Source organism: Ochotona curzoniae, unplaced genomic scaffold (genome assembly GCF_017591425.1).
Source record: "Ochotona curzoniae isolate NIBS_2020 unplaced genomic scaffold, NIBS_Ocur_1.0 contig_4105, whole genome shotgun sequence".
Classification (NCBI taxonomy): Eukaryota; Metazoa; Chordata; class Mammalia; order Lagomorpha; family Ochotonidae; genus Ochotona; species Ochotona curzoniae.
This window is the reverse complement of record NW_024466129.1, coordinates 3,917,293-3,938,257: the sequence shown is the minus strand read 5'-3', so window position 1 is coordinate 3,938,257 and position 20,965 is coordinate 3,917,293. Positions and strand designations below refer to the sequence as shown.

The window sequence follows — 20,965 nt, the reverse complement described above, 5'->3', positions numbered from 1 at the left end:
TATCTCTTTGTTCACGTGTCAGCTTGAAAAAAAAATGCCAAAGCTGGATCCTCACCCAACTTAACCCCATGAGATTATGGGTACTGCTGTTGTTGAGGAGTAAATATCATACAGTAAGGAAGATATTAATCTATGTGTATGAGCAAAACTGAAGAAAATGGAAATTTCTGTGGGTTAAATGACAAGAAATGTAGAAGAAAATCCCTAGAAATATATGAGCATTTGTCTTATCCTGGCTCAATACCCTTGTAAGCTGGGAATTTCCCAGAAGTGGATCAATCTATCCAGCCCTGCATTACATGTGCCATTAGGTCTAATAACACCGTAATCACAAGATCTGGGGAGGAATTTGAGACATTTCAAACCTAGGAACGCCTTCACTAACCAGGAACCCAGAAGAGGCGGGGAGAGATAAGGGAAGGTCAGGTGATACCCACACCCATACCTGTAGAAACCAACATACTGGGCATTCTTTTCTCTCCCGACCTTTTCTCACCTGACCTAGAAAGTAATTCAACTTGGCTAACAGGCTGACTGCTAAAAACAAAAACAAAGTTCAAAAGTTGATTTCAAATAGGTAATAAACCTGAGGTTTCATTCTAGGAAGTTTCAGTATCTAAGATGGCATTTATCAATGTGAGTCAATATAACGATGCACTGGAGAAAAATCACCAATTGATGCCACTCAAGGACAATTCAAACGCATCTTGCTCAGGACATACTTTGAAAACAAATGTCCATGAACATCATATATCTAGTTGAATATGGGAAAATGAACTCTACTATAAGAAATATATCTATATATAAATATAGATATATATTATAAAACAAGGTTAATAAAAATTTGTACTGTTGATGTAAGAAATGTATGGATCAGCTCAACTCTGGCCATCTGGAGAGTGAATCAACAGACTCACAATCTTCTTCTCTATCTCTCCTCCCCTCTGTATATATGACTTTCTAATAAAAATAAATAAATCTTAAAAAAAACAATAATAACAAAAAAGAAATGTGTTTAGGAGAACAATGTGGTTTATCATATTTCCTTTAAAAACTGGATCTCCATCTTACTCTATTTCTTTTTTAAAAAGACTCATTTCTTTTTGTTGGAAATTCAGATATACAGAGTGGAGGAGAGATAGAGAGGAAGGTTTTCCGTCTGCTGACTCACTCCCCAAGCGGCCGTAACAGCCAGAAAATAGCCCATCCAAAGCCAGGAACCAGGGGCTTCTTCCAAGTCTCCAGTGTGAGTGCAGGGTCCCAAATCTTTGGGCCGTCCTCAACTGCTTTCCCAGGCCATAGGCAGGGAGCTGGATGGAAAGCAGGGATGCCAGGATTAGAACCAATGCCCATATGGAATCCCAGTGCATGGAAGGCAAGGACTTCAGCCACCAGGCTCCATTTTATTCTTCCTTAAAAATTTAAATAAACTAATTGGTTGTTTGTATTGAATGTAAACTGACACTATATTCTTTTTATATGGAGTTGTCAGTCAACATGTTTTTAATGTAATAAATTTTGCAGTTAAGTTCACTATCTTGATATTTTCCCCACGATCCTATGTACTGATTATTTCGTTATTATTTCTTTTTTTTTTTTTTTTTACACCTTTTGCCTCAATCATGCTATTCTCTTACTATGGTCAATATTCTCTTTTTACTTTTTATGTAGCTCTTTGGAACATACGTTCATACTTGCGTGAAAGAGCTTTTTCTAGAGGTTATAATATACAGCTCTAACTTGTAGTATATATTCAGATAGTATTGCTATCTTGTAAGTAATATGACACACTTCCCTCACCAATACCTTTTCTTATAGACAGGTGAAGAACATAACTTGTATATCTTTTGATTTCTAGATGTAATGTATGGTTCACATGGGGTGGAATTTATTAAGAAGAGTTGAAAGTAGATACTGTCACTGTCTGGAAATAAGGTAAATGTTCATTAATATGGTTAATATTTACTGGAAACTACACTCCATGGATTGACCCACATTGTCATTTTTTCCTTGAAACTGAGAGCTACTAACACATTTGCATTTTCCAGTGGCTGCAAGGCACTAAAGAAAACACCCTGACTAACGAGCAAATCATTTCTTGAAGTTTGGCATCCATCAGCAAAATTTTACCAGCACACAGCTATATGCTTCTATGTCTATGTTGTTCGTGATTTCTGTCACACAAGTAGTAGGTGGAAGTGTGGAGACACAGGTTGTATGGCTGTAAAACCTCAAACTAGCTTCGGTCTAAGTCTTTGAAGAAAAAGTGTCTCAGTATCTACAAAGAGAAGCACCAAGGGCTCTGGAATCAACTGGATACAAACTTTAATCCCATCTGTATTATACTAACTGTTATCCAAAATGTTTAACACCTCTTATTCTTCAGATAATCATTTTTAGATTGAGGAAAATTATATCTCTGAAAGACAGTTGTCTGGGAATTAATAATAAAATATTTGGAACAGAATACATTTCATTAAATGTGTTTCTTTCTCCATGCCTGGTGTTAAGCATTCTCATCTTTGAAATCCAACCAATTAAACAAGCATTGTGTTTTCTGTTAGAATCACATTCAGTGTTTGGCCAGCTGAAACCAAACAAAGACAAGGAGGAAATGATGGTTAACAGGCTTCGGGCTTTCTGTAGCAAGGGTTTCCAGGCAGTGGTCTGTAATTTATAACTGATGGGGAGGTCCCTGGTATTTAAAACACTGAGAGCATGTGGTGGTTTCTGCTAGGATTGCCAACCAGTCCAGCCCGAGTGAGACTGTTCCAAATTGGAGACATTTTAGAATAGCCATGAAAATAAACATGAACATATGATTTTGCATATGTTGATGGGCTCCCCGTGAAACCAAACAAGTGCGGATTGAGTATCTGCTTCTCAAATTGCTTTATTTGTTGTCTCCATAACTTAAGACCCAAGGCACTTCTGGAAGAAATGATGCCTTCTGTTTTGTTTTGTTTTTTTTCCTCCTGTCCCCCAATGGCACCTAGAGCTTACACTAAGTACTTAATAAATCCTCTGAACTAAATTCACAGATATCTCCTTTTAAGAATTTAGAAAAAATATGGGCCCGGCGCGGTGGCGCAAGTGGTTAAGTCCTCGCCTTACACGCCCGGGATCCCATATGGGCGCCGGTTCTAATCCCGGCAGCCCCGCTTCCCTTCCAGCTCCCTGCCTGTGGCCTGGGAAAGCAGTCGAGGACAGCCCAAGGCTTTGGGACCCTGCACCCGCGTGGGAGACCCGGAAGAGGCTCCTGGCTTCGGATCGGCATGGTATCGGCCCGTTGCGCTCACTTGGGGAGTGAATCATCGGATGGAAGATCTTCCTCTCTGTCTCTCCTCTCTGTATATCCGCCTTTCCAATGAAAAAATAATAAAAATAAATCTTTAAAAAAAAAAAAGAATTTAGAAAAAATATCCAACAAAAGATGACAATAATTCTTCATTTCCAAATCCACATGCTCCAACTTGTCTTCTTGCTCGTGTCATATTCCCTATTTCCAGAGCTTAGTTCTGGGTCTGGCATATTACAGGTGCTTAATGAACACCGACTGGAAGGGGCGATATACTATAGAGGAATATGGAATTAGAGAGCAGTGGTGCACATTTGAATTTCAGGTTTATCACTGATGATATAGAAAAAGAACTCTTTGAGTCTTTGTTTTTTTATATTTCTCTCATCTGTGAAACAGGAAAGTACCTCCATTGCCAAGCTCATGGGTTATGATAGCTGTAAGAATGCATCTAAATGCATATCATAAACCATGAATGAGTTTCTCATACTTTAAAATTTTGTATTATCATAAATAAAAAGGGGTTCATGGATTTCATCAGTATAATTCTAAGAAAATAACCATATTTCCCTCCATCCTTCTCTCCCTCCCTTCCACCCTCTCCTTAAAAGGTACTGATCATGGTAAAAATAAAAACAATCCACAATTATTCTATATAAGAAAATTCTTAGATTTTTAGTCTATTGGCTCAACATCAGGAGAAAATAAGGAAAATTAACAAAATGCCACCTCAGCAAATGTAGACTAAAATGACAGAAATTCTGTTGAGTAAAATCACATTTTAGTAAATGAAGGGTTTTGGAAAGACATTTTCAAGACTAATGTTTCCCACTACTATTGTTTCTTGCTTGTGCAATAAATTTGTCTCTAATCCACTGTATACAAATCATATTTGTGTATCACTCCAAAATTAAAAGAAAAAAGGCTCCGAAATCCTGTTGCCCTCAAGAAACAAACAACCAAAACTCACCAAATTATTTTGGAAATGATTTTCTAATTTATTTGATTTTATTTATTTGACTAGATGTATATTTATATATTCTTTTTTCAAAAAGATGCATGTATGTATTTGAAAGACAAAGTGGCAGAAAAAAAAGAAGACATGGAGAGGGAGAAATCTCCCTCCATTCTCAAGATGGCCACAGGAGCCAGGCTCCAAGAACGCCATTCTGGTGTCCCATGTGGGTGGTAGGGGCCTAATCCCCTGGACCATTTTCCACAGACTCAGGTATTAATTGATTTCTTTTGATGGTTTAGTGATTTTTTTTTCACTAATTCCTGGGATATTACTCCTAAATCAGCTAAAACAGGTACAAACCTAAAATATATTATGTAAGTAACTGATACGTAACAAAAGGATTGTAATCGGAGATTTCTTCCCAGCCATGTGGATATATCTATACACTTCTGACCAAAAAAAAAAAAAAATGATAAAGTAAGAATTAGAAAAAAAAAAAAAGTTGAAATCCACCAACGCACTTCAGGCTTATCAACTCAACTCTCGAAAAGAAAGAAAAAGGACTCTAACGTTCTTTGTCACTTTAGGTTTGGGGGTGATTTCCACATCTTATGCAATGCAGAAAATGAGTGTAATAAACCAAGAAGAAAGTACAAGAAAAAAAAAAATACTTGACAAGTTTTGCAGACTCACTGCTGAGTAACTAGAAACTGTATTTCAGAGAGGGTCAAGATAGATCAACCAATCCAGGCCCCTGGTTGAGATTCCGCAGGACCCGCTCTTAGGAGAGACAAAAGCTGAAACTTCGATCAGAGTGCAAACATAAGCAGACTCAAGTCATCTCAGTTGCTAATTGGATTAGGTGATCTGGAATTAAGAATAATAGTACCAAAGTTGTACCATGTGTTTAAAAAATCATCTTAGAAGGAACAGATCATCTCCATAATCTATTTCTTGTAACATTACAATAACTGAAACAAAAGTTTAAAAGTTACTTAATAGTTAATTATAGGGAGAAAAATTTTGTTTATTGAAACAGTGATGTCAGAATAATCAGACTACGGTATGCAGCAAAAAGCTAGTAAAAAATAAATAGAAGTGAAAGAAATAAATGCTGGAGAGGAAATGAAGAAGGTGAGCCGTAAGGAAATCTGCTACTGACTCAGCCATCCCACTCTGGAGAATTCATCTAAAAGCAATGGAATTGCCCTCGTGCTTTTAGCAGCTCAGGTCATAATACCTAAGATACTAAATTTAGATGCCCATAACTGATGAATGGATAAAGAAAATGCAGTATATGTACATGATAGACTACTACTCAGCCATATAAATAACAAAATCAACTCTTCTGCAACAAAATAGATGCAATTAGAGACTATTACCTTAGTGAAATATCAAAAAAGACAATTATCATGTTTTCTTTAATATATGGACGTTCATACAAAGAAAAACAGTATGCAGGAGTGCACCTGGTGTCTTGTCATTTGATTGTGGCTCTTTTCTGTATGCCTGTGGAACTATTTTTTACTTCTTGGACATTATGGGGAGTGTTGAATTTGCCCTGTGATGATGGAGGGAACTGAGAATGTGTTGGCAAAACTGGCAAAAAGAAGATGAAGAATGGAGGGACAGAGTTTAGAGGGCAGAAGAAAAATTTGTCTCCTTGGAATTGTCTCTGTGAGGTACAGGCTATTCTCCTCACACTAATGATTCTCTTTGCAAAGGATACAGTAGAAAAAATGTTGTATATATAATAAATATATATTTATATGTAAATAAACTATAAAATAGATTATGAATAATTATATATTATATATAAATTATAAATATATATTATATATAATAAATACATATTTACCAAAGTACACCAATGAATATGTGTGTGTGACACAAGAAAACAGATGCAAATAAAAGCAAACTAAACATCCTTTTTCTGAAGCTAAGTAAACATAATATACAAAGTTTCAGGAAATTATAAACATTGACCTAAACATTCACAAAATAAGCCTAGAAACATCATAGAAAGGCTGTTTAAGACAAATGACAGAATATGTTGAAGCAACAGAAAAAAAAGGCATTGCCTTCAAAGAACTGCAAGTACACAGCAGACATGAAGATATCTACAAATAGCACAGATGTATAAATATAATGCAATGACATCTTTAGGATAATAAAAACAAATGAGTGCTTAGAATTTCCAAAGAAAGATTTCCTTTGAACAGGAATTTCAAATTAGGATATTTTTGCCTATAGAAAAGTTGAAAGAATCCTTTGTCAGCAGACCTACATTAAAAACATGACAATAAATGGATTTCTTCAAGCTTCACAAACAATAGAAGCACAGAAGTGCAGAAAATGCTGAAGAACAGTGGGAAGGGTGAATACTGGATAAGTATAAAGCCATACTTCTTCTAAAAGTGGTAAAATACTACCAAACACTTCTAAAGTACTCTGAGGGCTGTGATCCTAGGAGAGAAGTAATTCAAAGCAGACTCAGCAAGTGAGGAATGTGACCTGCAACCTCAAGGATAACTACTTGGAAAACAGAACTATCACTGACAAGCTAACAGAATGGGCAATCCCATCATAAAATATTTGTTTAATCTAAAAAAAGGGAAAAAAGAGAAAAATCAACAATATGTGGAGTAAAAAATAATACACAATAAATTTAAAATAAAACATTACTTTCACTAAATGTAATTGGACTAAATATTTTAATTAAAAAACAAAGAATTTTATGTTGTATGTAGATGAGAAATAAGATTATGTCAATTATAAATGAAGTTAAGTACAATTACCAAGAAATGTGTAAAGTAATTAGATGGAATAAACCAAAATCTGAAAGATAAACTAAAAGTGGCCAGTATAGATATTGCTTTCCTATGAGATGATCAAATTTAAAACAAAGAAGAAATATGATTAGAGATAAAAAAAAAGATATCACTGCTAAAAGTTAACTCACCAGAGACCATAAAAATTTGTTAAAAATATATCTTGTCCATTTCTACAAGTTGGAATTCATAAATGCACAAACGCTAACTACAGCAACAAACTGCTGTCTGTCTCCCAACAACATGATTCAAATGTCAGCTAGCACAAAATCAGCTGTGACTGTATAAAATACAAAATTCTCTGATAGATTTTCACTCTAAAGATTGCCGTGCGAACAACAAATGTCATCACTTCTGGTGATCAACCGCATTACTTGTTTTAAAGTCTGTCATGGATTAGCCACTCGTTGTTGGCTACCCGATTTACAGACAGAAGGACAATGATAGATACCTCCTCCTCTCCTCCACGGATAAACCTACATGCCATTTTACATAAATGGGTCATCAAAAGATGGAATTGTCCATCTTTTGCATAAAGGAATTAAAAATGAAAATGCTGAAAGTAAAATTTGAAACAAAAGCAAATAAATTTTTAGAACAAACAGCTGACTCAGAAAATGCTGGGGCAGCCGTCATCAAAGAAATCTAGCTACACCGAAATCTTTAACAAATGGGGAGAGTTGTCAGAGTAGAAAAAGTGAAGATGTCCCAGAGGAAATGACTCAAAGGGGGCAAAGAGGAGTTATGTTATAGGAAATCTCTTTCACAGTACTGAAAGTACAAAGAGAAAACCCTGGAAGTTATCTAAATGTTGGAAACAGCCTAAGCTGCAATATGAAAATTTACGAACGCAATGGAAAACTGCTTGCTTGGTCAGGTAAATCACATAATGAGAAAACAGCACAGAATGTTCCAACTACTCTTGGTAAAATTCTTTTGCAAATAAAAGAAACAATGAGTTTTTCATGTGTCTAATGTTTCAAATTACAGTGAACTAAGTAAAAGAGTTGTTTTTACTATTTTCAAATGTATATATAGTCCATATTTATTTTTTCCTGAAAGAAAATTCCAAGTTTTAATAGCTTCACTGGTGAAAGAGTCAAACATTAATATTAACCCTTCACGAAATTCTTCAGAGAACGGGTAGGGAGGAGGAAGAGGCAGAAGAAATTTAAGAGTGATACCTAGCCTTGACCATACAACGTCACAAGACAATAAAATAGAGAAGCAGGCAATCTCTAAAGAATATAGACAATGCTTAGCAAAATATTTTTAAGTGTTCTACATCCTTCCTATGTCATTATCAGCTTTCCAGGTATCTAAGCTTGATAAAAGATTTGGAAGTTCATTAATATGTCAAGATATTAACAGAAGAAGGGAAAGGAATATGATAACATCAATAGATACAAAACAATCATGTAATGAAACCCTACTGTTTTCCCAGAAAACTATCAAGTATTCATACGAAAAATTGAGGAAAAAGAAAACTTCTCACTTTGACTTTATATTCCATGAACTGCACCCATTTTGCTCAGATGTGATATGCTGACAATATTTATATAAAATAGAGCCAAAAATGTGGACAAAAGTGAACAAAGACTTAGAATTAGGTTAGATTGGAAGACATTAAACATGTACAGCAATAAGATTATACACTAATGTTAGAAAAAATATATAAACTTATATACAGATATAAAACCAATGAACAAACGCCCACATACATGTTGTCAGCTGATGTACACCAAGGTGACATAGTGAGGCACAATGAGTTTTTTGTTGTTGCTGTTTGTTTTGTTTTGTTTTCAATAAAAGCAGTTCTAGATTTACTGACTGTGATCAGGCAATGTGTGAAAATTTCAGCTAAACTGCAGCATTAAACAGAAAGTGCAAAATAATCCATTTCTAGGAAGTGATATGGGACAGCATATCTTTGTAGCATATATGTATTTCTTATCACAATATAGAAAAACACTGAGCATGAAGGGGCAAAGAGATAAATTGGACATGGACATTAGTCTGACTGACGTTTTCACCTAAAGGTAACATGAGCAGTGAGGGAAAGCTAAACACTGAGTGCTGGATGATATTAAAGACCATATGACCGAAAAAACATTTATAGCTAGAAAATGACAAAGAAATCACACAAATTGGGAAGACAACGACCCACAATACAATAGAAAATTGATCAAAGACTAGTGAATGCTTTCTTTAAAATTGCTACAAATCACCCCAAAAGACTCCAGGTCTCATGAGTCAACACGTGATCCAAGTCAAAGCTTGAGAGGATGCTACCTTGATGCAACAGCAGAGTGGTTTCGGCTAAGTTAACATGCCAAGTGTCGGTGAAACTGAAGCAATTTAAACATTCATAAATGCCTGGGCAGTGTGTAAATTTGAAGAATCAATGTTGACCATTACTCAGGATTATTTAGCAAACTTGATCTAGTTACCATCTAAAAGCTCCAATTACATTCATCTTTATGGATAGATAGATAGATAGATAGATAGATAGATAGATAAAATAGATAGATTCACCACAAGAAATGCAGAGAAATGCTTAGGACAGAATGATTTACAAAAGCACACTAAAGAAAACCTGGAAATATCCCCAAATTGTCAACATATCTACAAACATGCTTGAGAATAGCAACATTAGAAGGTTTACATAGATGGCGAGTTCAAACCCTGGAATACCGTATTGCAGTGAAAAGGAACAAAACTACTAATAAGTGAAATGGTAGGAGTGAATCTCAGAACCGGAACGGTGAGAACGAGACAATCAGGCCCCAAAGCACACACATACAGCTGTTCTCATGGAGTGAGTGAATGGGTGAAGCCCACGTAAGTGGAAGTCTTCGCTGTTGTATGCAGACCTAGAAGATGCATGAGATCCTTGTGGAGCAACATCCATGCCTTAGTATTGGTCTTCATGATGACCAAAGGGGACAATATGCATTTATGATTCCTGTGCTGTTTACATCTCAGAGACTCAGACTGAAATTTGAAAGCCAGCTGCTCATGGAGAAAGTTTAAAAACTCAGAAGAGGTGTAAATAAATTCAAAATGAAAAATTGAGAGAACGAAAGGAAATTTCCTGTTTAGTCATTTAAATGTGCCTCTTCAAATTTAAGAATCTCCAAAAAAGTCCATGAAGATAGAATTAGGAAATATATTTATTTTGATGCACAAAATTGAAATTATGAATTCATACAGCATAGCTGTTTTTCATAGTGTGGCTTTTCATGCATTTTTTGAAGACCCCACACATGCACTCTCTCTCACACACACACGTACACAAACACTCAAACACCCTATGTCTAGTGTTTAAACCAATTATTCAGGTCACTTACTTGGAGCCAAACCTCATCCTCTCTCTCCAGGTTACCTTCTGGTTTCTCACGGCCTTCATTCTGAGATTTGCTTCCATTGGTAACACAGGGAAACCAGGCAGTGAGGGGACGTTGCTTGGGAGAATCTGGATGGTACGAGGTGCAAATCTGAAATGCAATTTTGACCAAGAATTAAGTTGGGAGTGTGAGAGATGAGTAAAGACAATGAAATTTCCAGTTCAAACCTTTTTGAGCACCTAATGATCATACTATTGGCAAGCAGAAGCGTACAATGTAGAGCTTCACCAAAGATTCTGTTCATCTCAAGGTACAATTTGGCAGGGGAGACAGTCACATAGGACAACTCTTAGTACTCTATGATCCAACAGACCGGGCACATTTCAGGTCATCCATCCAAGGCTTAGCTACAGAAGCATTCCAGGAGGACTGCAGGTTTTCCACCAAAACACCCAGGCCGGACTCAAAGGTGAAGAAGCTGATGACTTAGGGGACCACAAGCAAAGGAGCCAGAAAAGCAAAACTCCAGGAAATTTCCCCCGCTTCCTTTAGGGAAGACACAGGCTACACTAAAAGCCACTTCAGAGAGCGGTCACTAAGTCAGAGTCCTCCCCTGCTTCCCAGCATCGAGTGCCAGGCTGTCAAAAGGTGCCTGATCTTTGTTGAGAGGTGTAATAGAAGCAGCTCATTGCTGAATAATGTCTATTTCCTCTTGCTTTCCTAGGAACAAACTCCACAGCTTTGTTCAAGGTGAGAGTATAGGCATATAAATATTCATTTCCACAGGGGTCTTGACAACTGTGGGTGATAAAGAGTCCTGGGTTTTGCCAAACACATGTGGGTAGAAATCCAATTACGGTGCTGAACTTGCAGAAGTGATGGCATTTTCACAATTAAAAAGGAGAGACTCAGCTGGCACATAACTATTTCCCTCTGGCCTACTCTCTTCGTCCTTCTTGAAATACTGACTTCCTGTCTCAAGGACAGCAGTCCTGCTGCGAGCAGGGGGAACAAAGTTGCAAGGCAATGAATACAGAACAGGAATGTGGGAAATACCAGGGCTCCTGACAACACCCCTGAATCCTTGCAGCAGTCTTGGCTGGCTTCCCAATCTCCTTGGTGATGTTTCTTCTAGAATTCAAAGACTTTATCCTGGCCTCACCTATACCTAGAGAAATAAACGTCATTTCTGTGAAAGGACTATACTGCTTATTGTATGACAAGTAGAAAAGTTTAGCTGCTGCGCCCATCCTACACATGAGAAAACTGAAATCCACAAAGATTAAGTGACCTGTTCAATATAATTTAGTAATAATAGCAATAGGGTATTAATAGTTTTACCAGCAATGTACCTCAGTCTTAAGACCCTAATACCCTAAATGCTTCTTTTACTTCTGTGAAAATATTTCTTCCCAAACCAAAAGCCCAAGTCTAATTTACACGTTGAGAGTCGTGTACATGGCTTGGAGTGCTTGCATAGCCAAGTATTCCTGGATGACAACTAGTAAGGGTCTGTGGGATAGGATTTCATCAGTAATTTAGAAGTTTTCTTGTTCTAAGATCAGTGAGCACAAAATCTAGCCAAAATCTGGAATCAAACATAAGCTGCCTATAGGGATGCAGGGAGATCACTTAACAAGTCACCAGACAACTCTGCTTGGCCTAGATGCTGTTCATCTGGCTTAACTTACCACGGAATGAGGTTCTCCAGTTACCAAGGCAGCGGGACATTGCTTGGTGTCTTCATAAGGGGAGTGCGCCTGGGCAGCCCACTGATCCAAATGTCCTTTGGGGGTATAGAGGCCGCAGTCAGTGATGCTGGACTTCTTCTCAAAAGACTCACAGACTCCATCTCCTTCATGCACGTAGCAAAGGCTTGGCTCCCCTGCCAAGACACAAGACATGGCACTCGAACAGTGTTTTTGTATCTCATGGGAAAATGAGGGCTCACAGTGTTTCTTTTCCAGCCCATAAGCTTGAATCCTCTCATCGCCAGCCACACCCCAACACACAAAAGGTAAAACAGATCTGGAAAGGAACTGCATTGGCGTGGAAGGGACAGGAACCATAGAGCTGCCTCTGGATGTAAGAAATTGGAAGTGTGTGGGAAAGTTGGAGATAGGAGGGAGGTAAGTGTAAAACAGAATGAAAGCAAATGGCTTACTGTATTTTATATTTGAATGTCTTCTGGTCTCTGAAATGTTTGAGAAATTTATTTTCAATCATATTTTGCTGTTGAATTGTGTTTCAATAGTGTAATTGCTCTGAAACTGAACAATAGGGATTCCAAGTTTATAGTGACTTATGTATGTATTATCTTGAGCACTTCCCATTAAAATTGAGATAATTAACATTAGTAGAATAATTCTAATTTACATTTTGTACTTACAGATAAGGGCATGAAAATAAAAGCAAGATGTAAAATAAATTAAAATCTATGTACAGATTCTGTAACTCGTTGTTGAAGAGCATTCTTACCATAGCATTCATTTTATTGTTTTGCTTTCACAATAATAATGCAAGCGTGTTTCAGGAATTTATCAGCTGCTCCTCAACATACCGTTACACATTATTTTCCTGAATAATTTCCTTAAATACAAGACCCTTTATCATTTATTTCTCTATTAGCAACTAATAAGCCACTGTTTGGTTTAAAACTATTGGCCTAAAAACAAAATATATGCATTTGGAATAACTTTCCAATAATGATTTGCACCACCTCACTTGTACAGGCATGCATAAAACACATGTATGCACGCACACAAATACATACACATGTGCACACACATCCTGGCTTGGGAAAACAGAATTGAAATATAAATCCATATTGAGCCAAGAATGTTTTGGAGATTCTTGCAAGGTTTTTTTTTTTTCATAACATGCATTTTTTTTTCGTTAAGTTTTGCAAGATCTCTCATATTTCTATATTTCAAAATTTGGGGCTTCAAATAAACTAACCTTTTAATCCAACTTTCTATAACCTGTTTGAAATTTACTTCTAAGAACACACACCTATGTGCATATATATATACCATTTTATCTAGGTGCATATACACGTTATATATATGTGTGTGTGTGTGTATGTATAGCTTTTAGCTTTCATTTTCTCTCTCTCCAATGACTACAACTTTTTGCTCCTGTGTGTCTTTTATTTTTACCATGTACTCTAAAGTGTTGACTGTGATTTTTTTTCAGCTGCATACAAAAATAATAGACTACGGAAAATACACGTCACAACAGTTCCTTCTATCCTAATATTTTGAGAAATAGTAGTATTACATGCTTAGCCTGTGTTGAACTTACTACTTATTGAAAAAGATATCTCATGGTGAAAAGTATCTTTTTCGCCTTTACCCTGTAAATAATTTCAATATAGTTTTAAACATAGTATTTACACATAGTTAAAATAATTTAGATATAATCTTACTGGGGTTGGAGACCAAGAAAGTATAAGCTAAACCTTATGGGATCCAATATAATAGAAACAAAGCATGGACTGCATTAAAGTTGAGTGAGACTTGAGCTGCACTGGGGAAGACACATCATCTACAGAATATATATTTATGTTCAGAAAGAGACCACTATGTGGCTACCAAAAAGAAATGATGAAAACAGAGGTGGCATTAGCAAATGCTTGTGTACAGAAGATGGAGTTAATCGGTTCAGTGTTTTCTGCAGAGCCAGACCACATCTGCAGTATTGGATTCTTTCTGGGCATTGAGCACAGGAAACATGCCAGGTTGGGGTGAATAGCAAAGGGTCTGGAAACCTAATCACACGAGGGGGTGTTTGGATTGGAAAAGAGAATAATGGGGAGGCATTTCAAATATCTGAATGGTAGTCAAATAAAACAAGGAAAAAATGTGTATCCTCCTGTAGTTTCATAGCAAGGAAAATGCACTTGATGAATGCTGAAGAAAGCTGAGTTCCTGGGCTGGCGCTTCAGACACCTTGCCGTACACCTTTAGAAGAGTCACTAAAATATCCTGACACCCAGTTTCATAAAAAACAAAATGTGTCAGGGGTACAAAAGGGAAAGAAAAAACATTCTATAACAATCGGGCCATTTCTAAGTGAAATTGCCAATCTCGATATATTTTTGCACTGTTGGAACTGCACATCTCGGGGATTTCTAGACAGGGTTTCATAAGAGAGTGAAACTGGGCTCTGACTCACTCTAAACCATATGCATGAAGGAACAAGACCTGTACCACACTTGCAACTGAATATGTGCTGACCCTGAATACAACATAGACAATGGACATTTGTCAATTGAATAAGTGCATGGATGGATGAAAGGATGGATGGACGGATGGGTGGATGCAGGCAGTTACCAAGATTCTATGATTCTATGATTCTGCTCTAGCTCTAGAAGGCAGGGGCATTCACATGCTCTTTGCAGTACCTTAACATTCTCTTGTGTTTTATGTACTTATGACTATCACCCTTTGTTATCTGAAGATTGGGAGACATAAAATATTTTCACATGCACTGTTCTTTAAAATAATGTTGATGTGTGTTTATGTATCATAGAGTCATTGTGATATATGCAGATGGGACCGGAATTCAGTCTGCGTTAATGAAGCCTGTGGATGACCACACGAGTCAGAGTGGAGGGAAGTTCTGTGGACTGCCTCCCTTGACGGCAAGATTCTAGAGTCAAAGACACCTCGTTATTGTTTACCCCCAGTGATTCTTCACGGTATGGCTCTCAGGTGTCCTCCATGATCTCATCTATGAAACACTGCCACCCAAAAGGACCCTGCATCCCCACTGCCTTACATGTTTCCTTGCTGTGTACTAGAGCCTGCATGTGCTGCTTACCTGATGTTTTGGTGTTACATGTGAGGATCCAGGAGAAATCTTTACTAATTGTAAATCAAGAAGCATTATTACCCAAGGGCTTAACATACAGGTTCTGGCGTTACACTCCTTGGGTTCAAATCCTGACTAACACTTTTATCTGTGCCTCTGTTTTCTTTTCTCATAGTTACTATAGGGATAAAGTGAGATAACATATGCGAAAAGAAGTGAGATGACATATATGAAAAAGAAGTATGTTGAATACATCAAATGCTATGTGATGACTACTCTCATCTATAAATGACTCATGACAAGATATTAAGAATTTACAAAATAATGTTCTGAGACCTGTGCAAAAGATAAAACAGAACTGCAGGCAAGAGTGCCTGAACTCACCCACACAGTGGAATCCTTCCTCTAGTTCACAGGCCCTTGAGCACCCATCACCGCTCAGGAGGTCTCCATCATCACACTCTTCTCCCAGGCTCCTAGCAGGTACAAAATTGTACATATCCATACATACTTCATTTAAATGAGGTTTCATGTCCAAACTACCATCACTTGTAAGTTTTTAATATACATCATGATTTAGAAAAGATGTACACAATGTTAAAGGGTAGGAGTTAACAGAACGCTTTTACAGAAAAGAAACGAAATCAAGTCCATAGATGTTAAAAATGGAAACCATTTCAGTTTTGACTGTCGATTGGCATGTGCCAGGGGCAGTGACAATTTCCAGAAGTCAAGTAGCTCATGGCTCAGAAGCATTCAGGAGACATGAAGCAGCCTCCACAGTGTGGCTCTTACAAGAACTTATGACCGAGAAGGAGTAGGGTCTTCAAAGCGCGAGTTAGGACTGGATGTTTGTCACAGCAACAAAGCTGCCACTTGGGATGCTTATATCCAACATCAGTGTGCCTAGTTTAAGTCTCATAGCTTCCTTTTCCAATCACTTGCTAATGTCCATCCTGTGAGGCAGCAGATGATGGGGTAAATACTTCAATCTCTGCCACCCTTGGTGAGAGGTTTTCATTGAGATTCAAGCTCCTGGCTTTGACCTGGCACTCACGTTCTCTCTCTCTCTCTCTCTCTCTCTCTCTCTCTCTCTCTCTCTCTCTGTCTGTCTTCTGTCTGTCTTCTGTCTCTCTCTCTTTCTGTATCTCCTCTCCTTTCAAATAAAATTGAAATATAAAAGTTTGAACATAGAGATAACCAATCGGCTGTAAGAGAAATTTTGCATGTGTGTTTTTGCATTCTCTTCAGCATTATGTGCTATTTCTGTTTCCATTGTTTTTTTTTTTTTCCTGTGTAGATGCAGGCTATGATGCTGCTTTTTTTTTGAGCCTCCTGTTTGTACACCAAGAAATTCAGCAGGCCTTGTAGGTCCTTCACTGGGTCAGTCTGTGTAGGGCTCAATCTTTGTACTCCTCCCTGCTGCTCCTAATGTCTTGATGGTGTATATTGTAGGGGAGAAACAGCAGAAATGTGATGCTCTGAACTTCAAATGCTTATATACCTGACAACTAAATCGGGGTTGATTATAGCGATGAGGGCACAAAGGATTATGTGAAAACAAAGCAGAAAACTGGTTGAAGTCCCTCTAGTAGAACCAAGAATAAGGCCTTGCAAAAACCGGTTTGCTTTGTTTATTCAACATGTACAGGAAGAATATGCATTTTCATTCAACAGACAGTTTCATAACACTTGTGTGTTCTCCAACACAGGACTTTACTAATGTCTCTAATCATTGTTTAAACTATCCCTCAAAGGAATGGATTAAATCATCAATTATCAGAATGCTTTAAAATGAATTAAAATAATGTAGTAACTGCAATGATATAATAACCATATGTTAAATATGTTAAATATGAAGTGAAGAAAAGATTAAAGAGGTATTTAAAACAGTGAAATTGCAGGAAATAAAGATGCTTTCAGTTCTTTCTCTACATGAAGGCCACAGGGTGCCTTATCTGATGTGTGATATCCAGGCAGCCCGTAAAGTGTTTCTGCCTTGATTTCATCATCTTTGAAGAGAGAGCTAACACATCAGTAGTTTTCCAACATCAGGTTCAGGATCTGATCTTTCAATCTGGCAACTTTGTATCTTCACTCTAAAGATAATCTGAATACTTTAAATACAACCATATGCAGAGATAACCAACAGAAATGGAAAGAATCACATATATGATTTCTATTATTCTGTTAGTCATTATAAAGAAATACAGGATATTAATTTAATAATACATTTCAGTGAAAATATTCAAAGTACCATTCCAACTTGGAATCAGTATAAAGTTATTAATGAGGCATGTTACATTCTCACTTTTCAGATGAATGAAATCTAGTGCGTATTTTTTCTTTCAACATATCTTTATTCTGCATTTATGCTCAACTGCCCAGATGATTGCTGGATGGGCATCTGGCTTGGAAGTTAAGACCCCACTCGTGCCACTCACAAACCATGCCACAGTGCCTGAAGCTGAGCCCATGACCCACGTCTGATTCCAGCTTCCTGCTGGTGCACATCCCGGGAGGCAGCTGGGTTTCCACCACCCACATAGGAGTGCTGCATCCAGTTCCTGACTCTCACTTGGCTCTTGTGGAAGTGTGTGGACTGAGCTAGCAGATGGAGGAGTTCCTCTCTGTGACTCGCAAGTCAATAAAAATATATATAATTAAAGAAAAAGCTCAAAGCTATCAAAGTTGCTCAAAATGTTCTCAAGGGTATTCCAATACCATAACTATATCTATTTTAGCTTTTAAACTAGGTGGTATAAAAGAAATGGAATTAAACCTTCAGTTTTGTAGTTGGATATGCTGCATTTCAAAGCCTTGGGAACCACAAGTGTCTGTTGGATCCCAGGTTAGATGGCCAAGGTGCCACTGAGCAGATGATAACTGCCCATAATTTCAGCACCATCTGTTATGTCTGTTTCAATGCTCTTAGTGATAAATGACACCCAAGAGAATGAACTAATTTGTGTCTCTTAGCTCTCTATATTATTGGATGCCCACAACTGAAGCAGAACTTTGATTCAGAAATAGCCCTGGCTGAACAGCAGTGCTAAGTTCTCTACCCTGAGAGAAAACACAGGATGTCTTGATAAGGAAATTTACCAGAGCACAGGAGCAACTGTGCAAAACCCATTTAACAAGAGTGTCCTTTCTCTGTTACCCAGGTGTGGCACCCTGACGTTTAGGATGGCCACCATCAGAGAATCATCTTAGGAGACTCTGGGATACTGGGAGGAGGGATGTGTCCAATGAAACGCTATTTAACAAGAGTGTTCTTTGTACATCAACAGGTGTGGCATTCTGGGATTCAGGATGGCAACCATCAGGGAATCATCTTAGAAGATTCTGGGATACAGGAAAGAGGAGTATGTTGAATGACAGCTCTGCCAGAATCAAGGAGGTACACCAGTCCCCAAAAACCTGAACTGGTAGGCTGCAGACTTAAAATGAAGCATCCAGAACCAGCAAAGAAGCAGTAGTGACAATTTGACTCATTCTGTGAATTTGTGATCCACCTTAGGGAGAAATTTTGTTTTGAGATGGAATGGAGGAAGCTGAGTGGGATGCTTAAAGAGGCAGGAGATGGCCACAAACTAGCAAGGTTTGTGTCCATATACCAGACAGGAATAGCTACTGTTCATACTATTTTGTTTTATTTGAAAGGCAATGTTACAGACCAAGACCCAGAGGTAGAAAGAACTTCTATCTAATGTTTCAAAATAGCCACAAAGCCTAGAAAAGTTAGGACACAACCAGGAGCCTGGAACTCCAGTAAGATCTTCCACTTGTGTGGCAGAGTAGATTCACCTTCTGCTGCTTTCCCAAACTCAAGAACAGGGAGTTGAATTGGAAGAAGAGCAGCTGGACTCCAGCCAATGCTTATATGGGATGCCAGATCACAGATGGCAATTTGCACTCACAAGGCTGGGCCCCTGCTTTTCACACTTATATGAAAAGAAAGAGATTTGCACTAAATGATGACATGAAATCCCAAGAAAGGCTGCACAGTTGATTCCATTGGGATTTCAAAATACAATATACGTTCATTTGATCTGGGAAACTTAAAATAACCCATTTCAATAAGATATGAATCTCAGGCAAATCTTAGTGCTTGGTCTTCTAGCCTCTTGCTCTAGCAGCTTTATGCATATAATACATTCAGTTGCAGGCATACTAGTGGTAAGTTGACATAGTGTGACAGATTTTCCTGCCTTGAGATTTTTTTTCCAGTTCTAATATTGGGAATATTATAGGCAAACTAGAGTGGATTCAGGAGAAGGAACATGGAATGTAAGAAACCAGAGGAGTGATTCCATGTCTGCTTAGTGATACTTACGTGAACTGTTCAGAAGAGTAAAGAGGACCCCCAGAAAACCAGCTCCAGGACTTCAACACTCTGAGATGAATTCTAAACAAAATCTGTCTTTCCATAACTGTGTGGAAACATCCATGACTGCATAAGTGCACTTGCAAACTGCAAGTTTCAACACTAGAGTCATGTATTGCTTTATTCTCAACACTTCCAAAAGAAACCAACCTCAAATGGGAGGTTAGATCCCTGGTCTGGGGAATCTAAACTAGGTCACTGTAATATGACGGAAAATCAAAGATGAATCTAGCACTTGCTCTTCTAGCCTCATGCTGGAACACAGTATGTGAAGACCAGGACGGAGAGCCCTTGCTTGTGAATCCCTCAAACTTCCAGTACTCACTTCTCCACCTTCCCATCTCCGCAATAAGAAGCTCCATGGATGTGACTCAGGGGAGGCGAAGCTTCTCCAATTTCTGCTCCAGCTACAGCTTGGACTTGGTAGCGATACATTTGTCCGGGCATGACTTCCCTGTGAAGACCAAGAGACTTGTCACCACAGCACCAACAGAGACACCCTGCATCTTTTGCAAATGCTTTGGAGGAGTTCAAGGTAACAACTCTAAAGAATATAGACGCTGAACTTGTCCCTGTCACAAAGATGATGGCACATAGTCTTAAACAGCAACATCATGTTGGAAACCAAATTCATTTCCATATTCCCCATACCAGATGTGCAATAAATATTGGTTGAACTAATATCACCTTTAACAATCCCAGAAAACAATCTAAGAGGATGGTATCTCAAGTGTGTTTCTTTTCTGAACTAAAACAAAACTATTGAAATTTAGTCTTTGGCATCTGTAATGAAAGAAGACAGAGAGAAAGAAGAAGAAAAAAAAAAGAAAAAGAGTTTCAGAGTTGGAGCTAGCAGTCTCTCTTAAATCTTTGCATCTCAGTTTTCTCAGGATAATTTTGTCTTGAGGAGACTTAAATACTTCAGAATAAGAGCAACTGTGTTACAGAAGGCATGAAAACACCTTCTGTTTTCACTTCGCTGATGGTTTAACCAATTTGAGCATTGGAAAAGCATGCAACTACTTCCCAGGAATGGAGCTGCCATTGCTGACATGCAGGAGCGAGGTAGGAGCAGTCTCTCTAGAACCCAGGAGTACTGGCCAGGTGGACATTGTGAGAAGCAGGATGTGTAAAAGGGAGTAAGGGTTCAAGAAGGGGGACCACTGGCTTCAAGAACAATTTTCCCTGCATCCTTGTTTTGTCCAGTGCCTGCCCTGATTGGAAAAATACTGTCGAAGTCTAGCCGCAATGGGAGTTAACCTACAGGGCAAGAGCTGCATTAGCACTCTCCATCCTTTGCCAAGATCCCGCTTCCGCAGCAGACTC

At 38.0% G+C, this 20,965-nt stretch overlaps 1 protein-coding gene across 1 annotated transcript in view; it reads right to left on the bottom strand.

Annotated features, from left to right (window-relative positions):
• PAPPA2 (pappalysin 2) overlaps positions 1-20,965 on the bottom strand; it is a 226,694-nt gene that overhangs the window by 106,574 nt on the left and 99,155 nt on the right. The window contains exons 8-11 of the mRNA XM_040984308.1: positions 19,965-20,093; positions 15,634-15,725; positions 12,126-12,319; positions 10,438-10,584 (exon numbers count right to left, since the gene is read on the bottom strand). Coding sequence (XP_040840242.1) covers positions 10,438-10,584; positions 12,126-12,319; positions 15,634-15,725; positions 19,965-20,093 — 562 coding nt within the window. The remainder of the gene's footprint in view (positions 1-10,437; positions 10,585-12,125; positions 12,320-15,633; positions 15,726-19,964; positions 20,094-20,965) is intronic.